The sequence below is a fragment of the Trichechus manatus genome, unplaced genomic scaffold (assembly GCF_000243295.1).
Source record: "Trichechus manatus latirostris isolate Lorelei unplaced genomic scaffold, TriManLat1.0 scaffold00057, whole genome shotgun sequence".
Taxonomy (NCBI): Eukaryota; Metazoa; Chordata; class Mammalia; order Sirenia; family Trichechidae; genus Trichechus; species Trichechus manatus.
The window spans coordinates 1,118,479-1,132,236 of NW_004443993.1; the positions used below are offsets into that span (position 1 = coordinate 1,118,479).

The 13,758-nt window shown below is 51.6% G+C and overlaps 1 protein-coding gene across 1 annotated transcript in view; it reads right to left on the bottom strand.

The window, feature by feature from the left end:
- Nucleotides 1–1,419: 1,419 nt before the first annotated feature.
- The window catches only part of LDLR (low density lipoprotein receptor), a 32,218-nt gene continuing 19,879 nt past the window's right edge, over nt 1,420–13,758 (bottom strand). The window contains exons 9-18 of the mRNA XM_023733187.1: nt 12,246–12,417; nt 11,938–12,165; nt 9,975–10,093; nt 8,865–9,004; nt 8,199–8,340; nt 7,923–8,075; nt 6,788–6,970; nt 4,844–4,921; nt 4,043–4,200; nt 1,420–3,314 (exon numbers count right to left, since the gene is read on the bottom strand). Coding sequence (XP_023588955.1) covers nt 3,279–3,314; nt 4,043–4,200; nt 4,844–4,921; nt 6,788–6,970; nt 7,923–8,075; nt 8,199–8,340; nt 8,865–9,004; nt 9,975–10,093; nt 11,938–12,165; nt 12,246–12,417 — 1,409 coding nt within the window. The 3' untranslated portion in view covers nt 1,420–3,278. The remainder of the gene's footprint in view (nt 3,315–4,042; nt 4,201–4,843; nt 4,922–6,787; nt 6,971–7,922; nt 8,076–8,198; nt 8,341–8,864; nt 9,005–9,974; nt 10,094–11,937; nt 12,166–12,245; nt 12,418–13,758) is intronic.

The following is a 13,758-nucleotide window of genomic DNA, read 5'->3' on the forward strand; positions in this document are numbered from 1 at the left end:
CTATCACTGGCTTTTTTGGTTGGGAAAACTGAGGGCTTAATGTAGCCAAGGTCACACCTAGGGGCAGAGGCAGGATTCAAAGCCAGCTAACCTGGCTCGGGTCTGAGCTCTCAACATCTCCTTTGTCCCGCCCCTCACCTGAGTCTTAAAGAGGAAGAACCGCCCCTAGCCCGTATATTTTTTTTTTTTTTTGGAGGGGGTGGGAGGGACTACTCTATTTCCCAGGCTCCTTCACAACTGGCTTCCTGTTAGGTTCAGCCAATGGGAGGCACTGGTGGGAGATGGGGCGGAGGGGAGGGGCTGGGGTCTTTCGCCCTTTCTCTCAGCGATGGATCTTGTCTCCCGCAATTGCTTTGTCTCGCCGGAGCTTCCAGCTGTTACCAGCTCCGGCGTTCTGGTGACGCCACCGCCTCCCTCCGTCTTTCAGGCACAGAGGGTGCTAAAGATTTTCTGCTGTGGCTTATTTCTGGGTTGCCTCACTGCCCCCCATTTGGTTTCTTACAAGTATTTTTTTCTACTTCATGACCTGCCGTGGGTTGTGTTCCTGACACTCCCCCGATTGATACACTGGAATGGTTTGTGGTTTGGCCATGCGCGGAGACGGGGGTGGGGGTGGGGGGTCTTCAATGCCTGCCTGGCCCAGGCAGGAAAAGCAGAGGCGCACGTGAGAATGGGCTGTATGGTACTGTGGGTGGCTGCAGCGCACGTGCCTGGATGCCCTGGGCTCTTGCCAGATGTTGCCCAATGGAATTTGGGCTCAGATTTGTGAGAACTTACACAAATAGAGTCCCTGGGTGGTGTACGTAGTTAACGCGCTTGGCCGCTAACCAAAAGGTTGGCGGTTCGAGTCCATCCAGAGGCGCTGGTGTCAGAGGACAATTGTGCTGCATAGGGTTTTCAATGGCTGATTTTTCAGAAGTTGATTACCAGGCCTTTCTTCTGAGGCACCTCTGGGTGGACTCAAAACCTTCAAACTTTAGGTTAGTAGCCGTGCATGTTAACCATTTACACCCCCCAGGGATTCCCATTCTCCTAGAAACATAGTGGTCCCCCCCCCATTCTTCTAGAAAAATGTATTATTTGTTCCTGTTTCCCCTTCTAAAATGTGAGCTCCTTGAGGGTAGGGGCTTTTAATCTTTTATTCACTGCATACAGGGCCTGGCACACAGTAGGTGCTCAATAAATGTTTGAATTCATGAATGAATGAACTGGGGATTTGTCAAACGGCACTTCGACAACTCAAGGAAGTGCCCGCAGAGCTGAGAGGGGAGAGGGAAGCCTCACCCCCAGGAGTCTGTCACCACCCCCAGGCTGCAGCCCAATGTTCCCTTTCTGGACCTTCTTCCCTGGGAGTTCACCCCATTAACAGGTGGAGGGAGCAAGCGGATGGGAGAAGAAAACACTTTCGGTGTGCTGAAGTCAGGTTTAACCAAATGGTTCATTTAAGAAATTTAATTGATCACAGTAAGCCATTCAGGCTATAAAAACTTTCTATACAGTGGTTTAAAAAGTGATGCCCATTCCACAAAAGCAACCTGTACAAACAACATGGACATCCTTCTTCTGAAAGGCAGTGCACACAGTTGGTGCAAACAATCTTTGTATCTAAAGACGCATCTCAGAGACAGCCCCTCACCCCCCACCCAGTGCGGCGCCCCCACAGTAGTAACTGAGCAAATGCAGCAACCAGGGTTTGCAAAAAATAAATAGTTTTGTTTGTTTTTTAATATAAGTGGTAACTGTTTCAGCAAATATACAAAGTGCAAACATAACCCAAAGCCCCCCTATCTGTACACCAGTTTATTTACATGCTTCAGAAAGAGAAAAGCTGTTTCACAGTTTCCTATAGGGTGGGGTGCAGTGTTTTGTCTTAGCGTAGGGGACAGACTTCACTCCCTTCAGATGCTTCCTTCCCCCAGGAACAAGGAGGAGGCTGCCATCATCTCTCTGGTCACAGATGCAATGACTAGGTTCACAGCTAGTTCAGAGGGACTTCTTGTTTAATAAAAGTCCCATGAAATGACCCACGCCAAGGACTGCTGACAGGCTGAACGAGATGTGCCTTCTAGGCACATTCATCTAGGACAGTGTCCTCCTCAGGGGCATCTGACAGGTGGAAGCCTAGAGAAGTTCTTAACCAGCCTGGCAGACAGAACGCAAAAAGACAATGGCAGTTCCCAGTATCCACAACCATGGCTTTGAATTCCTGGCCGACAAGACCCTCTCCTCCACATGTATCAGCTCACTCTCACACTCACGCTCACACTCAAAGGCCTCCAGACCACACGCTCTACACATACAACATAAAACAGTGCAAAATAATAATAAAAATGTCCAATTTACAAAATGTACAGCCCTGAACTGAAAAAGTGCACAGGTACAGAGGAAAAGCGGTCGGGGCTCCGCGTGGAGGGGCAGGGGCGGGGCAGCCGTGGGGTGGGTGCAAACAACCCTAACTCAGCGGCTGGGGCAGCACAAGGTAAACCTGGTGACTCAGGCACTTCATCACAGTTAAGGGCGACTGGTGACTCAGGCTCTCCCTCTGGGTATTGTCGTCATTTTGGTGAATGAATTGGTCTCAGCTGGCGCCACCCCCGTCACACTGGATACACCACCATATTGGTGCCAATGCCTTCCCAGCTTGAAGGGGGGCATAGACTCAGCTTGAAAAACACTAGTTTATCCTGACCTGGGAGTGGCAGGCAGAAGGCTAGTTGCAGTTGTCTACAACAGCATGCCAGGTAGAGGTAAACGCATTTACTCCTGAGTTAAGGGGCTGGGGGAAGAGGGTGGGACGCAGCAGCTGGCCGGTAGCACCCGTTCTGTGTCTGAAGCCACCTGCTTTATCTCGGCCCGCATTCCCCTGTCGTCGGTCCTCCACACGCGGAGTAAGTCACAGCGGAGAGAAGGTCAGGATTTCCTTTGAGAGGAATCCAGACATCTGTCCTTACAGCCTGAGCACCATCCCAGCTCACTCGCAAAGAAAGAAAATAAAAATCCCAGCCCGAGCCTGCTTCGGGTGCAGTTAGACGCCTGCGCTGCCTCTAGAAGAATAAATATATAAAACAAAGCTCTAGGCAGACAGGCCGTGGCGGGGGCTTCGGGCGCCAGCAGTGCTTTTGTCTCTTCTTTCTTTGAATGAGACAGGGGGGTGTTGATGTCTCAGGAAGGTTCTGGACAGGGAGGTGGACAGGTGGTCAAGGATCCGGGGAGAAAGCATTTCTCCTGCCCACGGCGGCAGCAAGTTTTGGTGGAACAGGACACAGGCAGGCAGCTGTTCATGCCACGTCATCCTCCAGGCTGACCATCTGTCTCTGTCAACAAAACAACAAACCGTCAGCCCAACACTCAATAAACATGTCCGGAGTCCACTCGCTTCTCACCCCATCCTCTGCTCCACCCTCGTCCTGGATGCCCCCGCCATCTACCACCTGGACCAGCCAATCGCCTCTGCCCTGGCCCTCACAGTCTGTTTCCCCCACAAAGGCTGGGGGGCACCTGTGAACACGTCCTCTGCTCAGAACCGTCATGGTTCCCCCCTCACTCAGAGCAAAAGCTCAAGTCCCCTTGTGGCCCACAAGGCCCTGCAAGACACATAATCAGCGTGCTGTAAAACTGTACATCAGCATAATCCTCCTGCTCGCTCAGTCTGCTCCAGCCACACCGGCCTCCTCCTGCTGCTCAACACACCACGCACTGTCCAGCCTCAGGGCCTTTGCACAGGCTGTGCCCTCCTCAGGGAAATCCCCTAGCCCCCAACCCGTCTCTGTCCCCTCTGGTTTCTTTTTCTCCACAGCACTCATCATCACCTGACTTAGGACTGATTTGCTTATTTATTGTGCCTCTCCTCCCCCCACAAGAAGGGTCGCTCTCTGGGGGTGGGTCCTGACTCAGGGGCGTGGATGGACACACAGATACACGTGGTTCAATGAGTGCCGTCCTTGGCCTGTGGGGGAGTCACGGGATCCCCAGCTGGGGGCACCACAAGCTCGCCCTGGCCATACGCCTGCCCGCCCACACCCGACCTGGCCAGAGCACTCACCGCGGGGTACGTGTAGCCATCCTGGCTGCGGCAGATGTGGACCTCGTCCTCGGTGGTCTTCTGATAAACAGGGTTGTCGAAGTTGATGCTGTTAATGCTCTTCAGCCGCCAGTTCTTCCAGAGGAGGAAGGCCCCAAAGCAGAGGAGGACAAGCAGCACTGCGGGGGGAGGGGCAAGTGAGGCGCTACGTCCAGGACACCTCAGGAGGCCTGGCCTTTGTACTTGTTAATGTTTTTTTTCTCTGAATGTTAAAGCGACACAAGCACGTAAGCACACATGGTGAGAAAATACAGACCTAACAGATATGTCTACATTGGAACCCCAGGGTCTGCCTCCCCCCAGAAATAGCTGACCCCAGGTTCTTCCTGTGATTACTTCACAGGATTGACAGGGTGAGGGAGGGAAAGGGGACTTGCCAAAAGCTCCCATGCTGGCACCCTCCACCTCTCAGGCCTCACCCCCTCACAGCGGCACGCCCTGACCCCACCAGGCTCCACTGCTCCCGTCTGACACACTGCCTGGTTCACTTTCTGTCAGCTCTGAGGGGACGGCGTGTTTATTTCTTTCAGGCTGTGTCCTCAGTTACAGGAAGTGGGCCTGGTATGCAATAGGCGTTTATCTATGTTTGTTAAATGAATGAGGATGAAAAGGGGTGCAGTGATGACCAGGACATGCTGTGGGCCACCCCACACCTAGGGAACAAAGCTGACTGCACCAGCTCAGAGTAGGGAAGCCGTTTTGCAGGCGCCGGGAGGTGGGCGGGTTTAGAGGAGCACCGGTGACTGGCCAGTGGGCACTTACCGATGGGGAGGACGATGGACAGCGCCCCCACACGCCCGGGCTTCTCCTCGGTTCCTCTGCCGGCAATGTTGCCCAGGGCTGCGTGGGGGAAGGGAGAAAGTGAGGCTCAGATCCAGAACAAGGGCTATAAAAAGCAAAGACCGACTCTCCAAGGAAGAGTGCACAGCATTTGTCACTCTTAAAAAATTCCAAGGAACTGGGAGAGCTCCCAAGTCTGAGCGATGCCATGCTTCACTCTTCATCAGTAATTGGGCTCCAGGATTCAATGTGGGTTTCAGAAGGTTCTTTAACTTCACATTAACATTGATGAGGCATGGGGGGAGGGGCTGTCAGGAAGGTCTCCAAGGGCAAAGCCTGCAGAGGCATTCTCAATGGTTGATGAGTCACAGGTGGAATTTTTCAATCCAGCTTGCATTTCATTGAAATAAGCATATTCTGGATGGGGCAGGGGGCCACCCTCTGACCTGGTAATGCTCAACAATCTCAGTGGCTAGGTGGGATCCACCAAAGCCAGATAGTCCCACATCACCTGTCTCAGGCTAATGAGAAATGACTGGGGTGGAAGGGAGCAGTACATAATCTGGGGTGTGTGCCTGGGGGCCAGGCAACATAAGGGCCCCCTGCAAATGAAGGTTTAATGTCTTCCTAATAGGCAAATGGCTGCGAGGCCTGAATAAGCCACACTGGAGCCACACATACACGGTGCGCTGGTGTAAACCACCAAGACGGATTTGACTGTAACTGACGACGGGTCTAATTCTATGGGCTGTTGTGCATCTTTAGCCTCCAGGAGCGTCAGAGCGATGCATGTAAGGAGTTTGACCTAGTTTTACATCTGTGCATATATAAGAAACCTTGTAATAAAAAATAATTTAGAGCAACAGTGGGGTCCTTGAGAATTTTCTCCCTTTAAAGGTTCCTTTGCCAAATTTGAGAAGCTCTGGGCTAGCCTGTGTATGAAGTGGCTTTTCAAGTAGTATCCCCTCAAGCAAGGTTTCCCTCAACCACAGCAGTTTCTAGCTGAACAAAGGCTCTAGCTACTCTGAAAAAAGAAAAAAAGTCTGAAACTTGCTGATGTACCTTTTTTTTTTTTTTCTAACTGGAAAAGCCTTTGAGCTCCATTTTCTGGCAGCACAAACCAGGTTGGACACCCTCTGGTGGACAAAGAGATGAACTGCTGGCTTTTAGTCAATTTACTGAGGCTCTGATCAGGAACCCAGCCAGGGCTAAGGTGAGGAGAGGAGAGCGAGGTGTTCGCCTCAGGCACAAAACTTAAGGGGGTGCCCAAAATCTCAGTAATCAATTAACATTTTTAAAAAATTAACATAAAAACTCCCATAAAGAACAAAATATCAAAATTTGATAGACAGAATCTGTGTCTACACTTGTATAATCTTGCCTTACTGGTTCCGATAAAACTTTATTAACAAAAAAAAAGTGGCTGACATGCAGGCTGTAATTTGATGATTTGATTTTTTGAAAATATTCCATTAAAATATTACTTGATTACTGAGATCTGGGTGCCTCTTAAATGCTGTACCCAGGAGAGTACCTCACCCGCCTTGCCCTAGTCCTGCCCAGCTGAGCGGACGGATGAAAGTGAAGCAGCAAATGGGCCTTGATAAAGTTTGAGGCTTCCAGGCCCCTGTACACGGCGCACTCTGGGGACCAGCTGCCACCACACTCTCAGGCCCTTCATACGCATTATCCCTCTTACTCCCCACTATTACTGGGGAGGTGGGCAAGCACTGGCATTAGCCCGCTTTATAGGTAGGGAAAGTGAGGCTCCAGAGACGCACAGCCCATGTCAGAGATGGCAATTACAGAGCGAGGACCCAACACCATCTCCAGCTCTTCACCAAGACACTCACAGACTCTGAAGCAGCTCATCCACACACACTGCTCGTCCCGATGAGCCAGGGCCAGGGTGGGCCCAGCCTTTACCTTGATGGGACATTGTAGCCATCTCTGCCGTGGTGAACTCAGGGCTGGCCGTGGGCTGCCTGGAGGTGCTGGGAGCTGGCGGGCTGGCCGTGTGCTTTGGCTCCGTGGCCACAGAGCTGACTGTCTGCCTGACTGTGGATCGAGCTGTGGAGGACCCCTCAGTGGTCGCTGCAGGTTCAGCCTCTGAGAGAATAAACATTTCCTGAGGGTCGTTTGCACACAGCGCTGCTCTGACAGCCCTGTGCTCCTAATGACAACGGGGACGAGACGAGGGCCATCGGCCACAGAGAACAGAAAACAAATGTGGGGAGAACACAAACCCACGCACATGTCATTGTTGTCTTATACTGTTATCTCGTCAGTGTTGCTAAAAAGGGAATCACAGGTGTTATAGGTATTGAGGACACACGGCCCCAAATCAAGACTTTCTTGGAGGAAGAGAAGAATTGGGAAGGGAGCCCATTTCCTCATGCGACATTGGTGTCTGAAATCAAATCCACTCTCAAGGGGTCAGAAAAGGTGAAATGTGTCTACACAGCCAGCACAGTGCTGATGTGCCCAGCATTTGGGAACGCTAAACTAGGTGTTATGGATTGAATTGTGTCCCCCAAAATATGTTGTAAGTCCTAACCCCTATAGCTAAGGTTATAATCCCATTTGGGAATGGGTTTTCTTTGTTGTGTTAATGAGACAGAATTAGTGTTGGGTGTGTCTTAAATCAATCTTTTTTGAGATATAAAAGCAGATAAAGCCAGTAAGCAGAGATGGAGGGAAGACAGACGCCGGGCCACATGAAGGTTGCCAAGGAGCCAAGAAATAGCAGCTGAAAAGAGACGAGGACCTTCCCCCAGAGCCAACAGAGGAAGCCTTCCCCTAGAGCTGGCACTCTGGCCTCCTAAACTGTGAGAAAATAAATGTCTGTTTGCTAAAGCCACCCACTTGTGGTATTTCTGTTACAGCAGCACAGGTGACTAAGCCACTAAGGCTGCCCCAGCTCGTGAGAGCTTACATTTGCTGCAGTCCCATTTGACAGACGAGTGGAGGGTCATGGCCACTCGGGCCACAGAGGCAGGACTCGTGTCCAGCTGGCCCGCGCTTGCACCCCTCTCTCTGCCTGCTGGGCTGGCACCCTCACCTGTGAGGCAGCTCCTCATGTCTTTGGCCAGCAGCATGCCATCTGGGCAGGCACAGGTGAACTTGGGTGAATGGGGGTTGATCCGTGGGGCCGGGAGGCACAGGTACTGGCAGCCACCGTTGTGGAGGGAGGTCTTCTCACACCAGTTCACTCCTGAGGTGGGAGAGCAGGGGTGGGGCGAGCATGAGACATTCATCAGATAGGCTAGAAAATTCCAGGAGCCCCTGAGAGCCAAGAGCAGCCGTGGGAAGCAGGGTGCAGCGACTCCGGACGTACCTCTCGGCTGCGTGAGGTTGTGGAACAGGACTATGTCCTCCGGGGACAGCAGATTCCCGGCTACCAAATTAACATCAGAGCCTGTGAGGCGGTTGGCACTGAAAATGGCTTCATTGATGATATCTGTCCAAAATACTTTATCCTACATAGGCATTAAAACAAATCTCATTGACCAACGGGGTAGGACACAGACCACTGTGCCCCCCAGTCCCTGGGGTACTAGGTGGTGGTGCTGCATCTCTAGAGCAGGGTCCCCACTGCGGCACTATCTGGCCCAGAGAATCCTTTGCCGGGGGAACCCTCAGGTCATCAGAGGGTGTTTAGCAGTGTCCCTGGCCCCCCTCCCTGCTTCTGACAACCAAAAGTCTCCAAGTCTCCAGAAATTGCCAAATGTTCCCTGGGAGGGGGGCAAGCTCAGCACCGGTTGAGAACCAACTGTTTTAGACCTTTTAATACTCTTTTGGTGAGGAGAAAATGGAAATAAGGCCAGGTCTAAGGCTCTACACAGTCAACGGAAGCCTTCCCAGCCAGTCTTGACTTGTATAAACTGGACAATGTACGTCAGCCTGCAAGCACCACCTCATACATGAGTAGCACTCAGTAAACAGCCGCTACCCCATAATTCATTCAAACACTAAAGCAGGGGCACTCGCTGCCCACCCTCACCTCAAAGATCGCCAGGGAGAACGGGTGAGCCAGCTTGTTCTCGTCCTCCAGAATAGTCTTCCGGTTCCTCCCGTTGACATCAATGCTGGAGATGGAGTGAAGTTTGGAGTCAACCCAGTAGAGGCGGCCACTGGAAAGATCTAGAATACACAAGTGGGCAAGGAGAGGTCACGTGCTGATTCCAGAAGGGCCTTTGGGTTTGGCCGCCCCGCTCCCCTCGGCAAGAAGCTCCCACAGGTTCCGGCTTACACCTGCCCTCCACAATAGAAGCCAAAGCCATCGGCAGAGACGAGCTAGGAGAAGCAGCTCTGATGGTTCGCCTCACGTGAGGCCTGAACCACATGCTGCAGCTTTTTGCCCCGTTGTCTCCACCTCTCCACCATGACACTTTCCCAGCTGGGGAATGGGTTTAGTTGTGGGTTATAAAAACCTCAGGGGACCCTTTAAACTTTGAACTGAAACCACTTCCCGAGGACACAGCTAAATAACAGATTGGCTCATAAAATAAGCAATATCACCTGTGAGTACTATGTTCCTTAAAAAAAAAAAAAAAATCTATATGAGCCAAAGGGTCAACATTTACCCTAGAGCAAAGATGAGAAGGTTGGGGTGGGGCGGGGGAAGGCAGGGAAGCTAGATTAATGGAAACGGAACAATCAGAACAGAAACAATGAGAACGTTAACGCAATGTGGAAAATGTAACCAATGTCACTGAATAATATGTACAGAAATTGTTAAATGGGAACCTAATTTGCTATGTAAACTTTCACCAAAAACCACAATAAAATATTAAAAAACCAAAAAACCTTAGGGAATCTGGGAACAGTTAAGGGTGATAGTTGAATAACACGATGAACAAAATTAATGCCACTGAACTGTGAGGATTGTTGAGATGTCAAATATTTAGTTATGTATATATTTATCACAAAAAAAAAAAAGACTTAAGGGACATACCAACTAAATAAAAAAAGAAAACAAAACAGAAAACACCCCCAGGGAGCTGCAGGTGCTTATTCAGGAACTGCCTGGCCTCCCTCTCTTCTCCAGAAGCCGATTTGAACCCTTAGCCTGTGCCCGACCACGGCAGGGACGGCCGTCCCACCACCATACCCAGGGTGATGCCATTGGGCCACTGGATGTCTTCTGTCACCAGCGAGTAGATGTCTACGCCGTTCAGGCCCCCTTTCTTGATCTTTGCGGGGGTTCCCCAATCCGTCCAGTACATGAAGCTAGCGGGAGAACAGGGAGAATAGGGCATAAAAACACACGTCAGGGGAGGCTCAGAACTGGTCACCGGGTGGGGACAAGGAACATGCTCTTTCTGCTTCCCCAACCTTGCCTGCCCCGGACCTGGAACCTGGTGAGAATTTAGAGCCCGAAAGAGTGAGGGGAGATTCTGATCCTAAAGGCCGGGCCTGGGGCCCTGGGAGCTGCCCCTAAAACACTGCTCTCCAGGCGGCTCTGAAACCAATGACACAGTGCTCAGACTGACTCACACGTAAACAAATCCAACTTAAAACTATACTCAGGATGTCAGCAAAGACTGAAGACATGTTGTGGGGAACGGGCCATCACATCCACTTGTAGTGGGAGAGCAGGTCCTACAATGTGTGTTTTGAAGGGCAATTTGGCAATATGTCAACGTATACACCCTCTGACCTAGCATCCAACCTCTAGAAATCTATCCTGCGGAAGAACTACGAAAACTCAAGTTTCAAAGGTATTCCTGGCCGCTTTGTGTGAGGCAGGAAAAGCACTGGGAACTAGTGAAATAAATCGCGGCCCATCCAGCCAACAAATCACGTTGTACATGGAAACGAAAGAGCCGGCAGAGAACAGTGTGCACGTGGCCCTCCCATCCCTGGATCTGAGCGATATTCTGGGAATCTCCCTCTCCTGGCAGTTGTGTGGAAACTCACTGGGCAGCATGTCCCTCCAACCATGGAAAGGCTTCTTCAACATCCTCGAGCATTTGTCTTGCTCAACAGGGGCCCCGGCCCTCATCGCCAGCCACTCTTCTCCCTCAGGATTGTTATGCTCCCTTCCCTTCCCTCTAGGACTCTACATGAGGATGGCCACATGTGCCTTTTCCAGCGTTCACTCCCTACATTAGCTCCCCCAGGCCAATGCTCCCCTAACGTCCCCCAAACGTGTTCACCTCCCCAGGCCAACTGCTCCCCCACCGTGTTCACTCCCCAAGGCCAAATACTCCTCCCAGTGTTAGCTCCCCTAGACCAACCCCCGCCCCCCAACTGTTGCTGCCAGGACCAGCTGCCCGCCAGGGTTTGTAAAGGCTCCTCTGAAATTGTAAAATTCCACATCTGATGTGCTGAGGCTGCCCACGTGGCCTGACAGGTGCAGAGTACACAGGAAGAGGGTGGGGACACTGAGATGGGGCCATGGAACTGCTGAGTCAGCCCCGAGGGCACTGGCCTTCGGCTCCCGCTCACCATCACAGCCCCGGGCTTGCGTGAAACAGGCTCACAAAACTCAACTGTCAAGTCAGCAACGGAGGCCCCACGTATTTTCACCTTCCTCCAATCCTACCCTGGCTGTTTGTACTTTAATTTCTAGTTGTGAATTTTTATCCCGAGGGCAGGATTTCTCCCTGTCGCTTTTAGACACCAAGAGAGATCTGAACGTCATGGCTCCCAAATTGCACTGGGGAAGCCCCACACTTCAGGTTCCTACTGTTTTCCGAGGAGTCTCTGGGTGGTGTAAGTGGTTAACGCACTCGGCTGCTAACCAAAAGGTTGGAGGTTTGAGTCCACCCAAAGGCACCTTGGAAGAAAGGCCTGGCAATCTACTTCCAAAAAGTCAACCACTGCAAACGCTATGGAGCATGGTTCTACTCGCACACACATGGGTTGCCACTAGTCAGAGTCGATCCAACGGCAACTGGTTTACTGGTTTTTACTGTTTTCCGAGAGCACAAGCCCCAGCTGCCACCTCCTCTCTGTGGTGTGGGACAGCTGACTCCCGCTCAGTCCACCTCCTGAGTCCCAACTGGCTCCTGAGCCCCTCCCCTGTGCCCTTCCTCCCGGCTGCACTCCTTAGCTTTGGAAATACGCACCCGTGAGTGGGGTCCACCACAATCGCCCGGGGCTTCGAGTCTTTCTCCTTGAATAGCGTTTTCCTCTTCACACCCTTGGTGTCAGCCACCGAGACGGTGCCGAGGACAGAGTCGGTCCAGTATATGTGGCCGTGGATCCAGTCCACGGCCAGCCCGTCGGGGGCCTGCAGGTCCCTGCTGATGACAGTGTCGTAGGAGGAGAAGCTGTGGGCTCTGTCGATCTGGGTGCTGCAGAGGGAGGAGAGGTGACGTCAGGCCACGGGCCCTCACTTCACCAGGAGCCGGGGCGTGCGCGGGGCAGGGCTCACCTGTAAATCTTCCTCTGGGACAGGTCAGACCAGTAGATTCTGTTGCTGGCCACCTCTGCATCCAGGGCGACCACATTCTTCAGGTTGGGGATGACGCTGGTGTACTCGCTGCGGTCCAGTGTCATCTTCCTCACTTCATGGCGGTTGGTGAAGAAGAGGTAGGCGATGGTACCTGAGAGACAAGGAGGGCGGTCAGCAGAGTGAGAAGCTCCTGACGGAGCCAAGAGCGCTCCCCACCATCTGTGCTTGTCACCCGCAGGCTCTGGGTGAACCAGAGAAGACACCCAGAAAAACGGGGTGGAACACCTAACACCTCCATAGGCCCCAGAATTTTACGTTTTAGAACATAAAGATGAAATAGTAACAGCTAATATTTACAAAGTCCCTGGGTGGTGTAAACGGTCAACAAGCTTGGCTGCTAACCTACAGATTGGAAGTTTGAGTCTACCCAGAGGCAACTCAGAAGAAAGGCCTGGCAACCTACTTCTGAAAATCAGCCAATGAAAACCTGGTTGAGTACAACGGTCCAATCTGCAACCATTTATAGGGATGGTGTTTTATTCCATTGCGCATAGGGTCGTCATGAGCCAGGGTCTACTCAATGGCAACTAACAAAAATATTTACAGAGCGATTCCTAAGGGCTGGGAATTCTCCTTAGTGCTTTTCATACTGTTTCTCCTGACTAAATCCTCACCACCCTGCAAGGCAGAGGCTGCTGTTGATCCCCTTCACAGATGAAGGCTCAGAGAGGGGGAGTGACTTGCCCAAAGTCACACAGCTCGTGAGTGGCAGAGCCAGGATTTGAACCAGGTTGTACTAACTCCAGGGACTGTGCTCTAAATACGACACAAGGGGTTGTGGGGTGTAGGGACTGCAGTGCAAATATTTGCTGTCCCAGCTCCCAGTTACATGAAACAGTAAATTCACCAACAAACTGACCACTTCTACAACTGGACTTTCCTCAAAATATCCTGTCCCACAGCTCCACCCCAGCCCCCAGGGACGGCCCCTTTCTTTTTTTTTATTGTTGTACTTTAGGTGACAGTTTACAATTCAAGTTAGTCTCTCACACAAAAATTTATACATACATTGTTATGTGACCCTAATTGCTCTCCCGATACTGTGACAGCACACTCCCCCTTTCCACCCCGGATTTCCCGTGTCCATTCAACCAGCTCCTGACTCTCTCTGCCTTGTCTCACCTCCGGACAGAAGCTGCCCATTTAGTCTCATGTATCTACTTGAGATAAGAAGCACGCTCTTCACGAGTATCATTTTATGTCCCATAGTCCAATCTAATGTTTGTCTGAAGAGTTGGCCTCAGGAATTGTTTTAGTTCTAAGTTGACAGACAGTCTGGGGGTCATGCTTTCTGGGGTTTCTCCAGTCTCAGTCAGACCATCAAGTGTAGTCTTTGTACTAGAATTTGAGTTCTGCACCCCACTTTTCTCCTGCTCCATCAGGGACTCTCTGTTGTGTTCCCTGTCAGGGCGGTCATTGGTGGTAGCTGGGC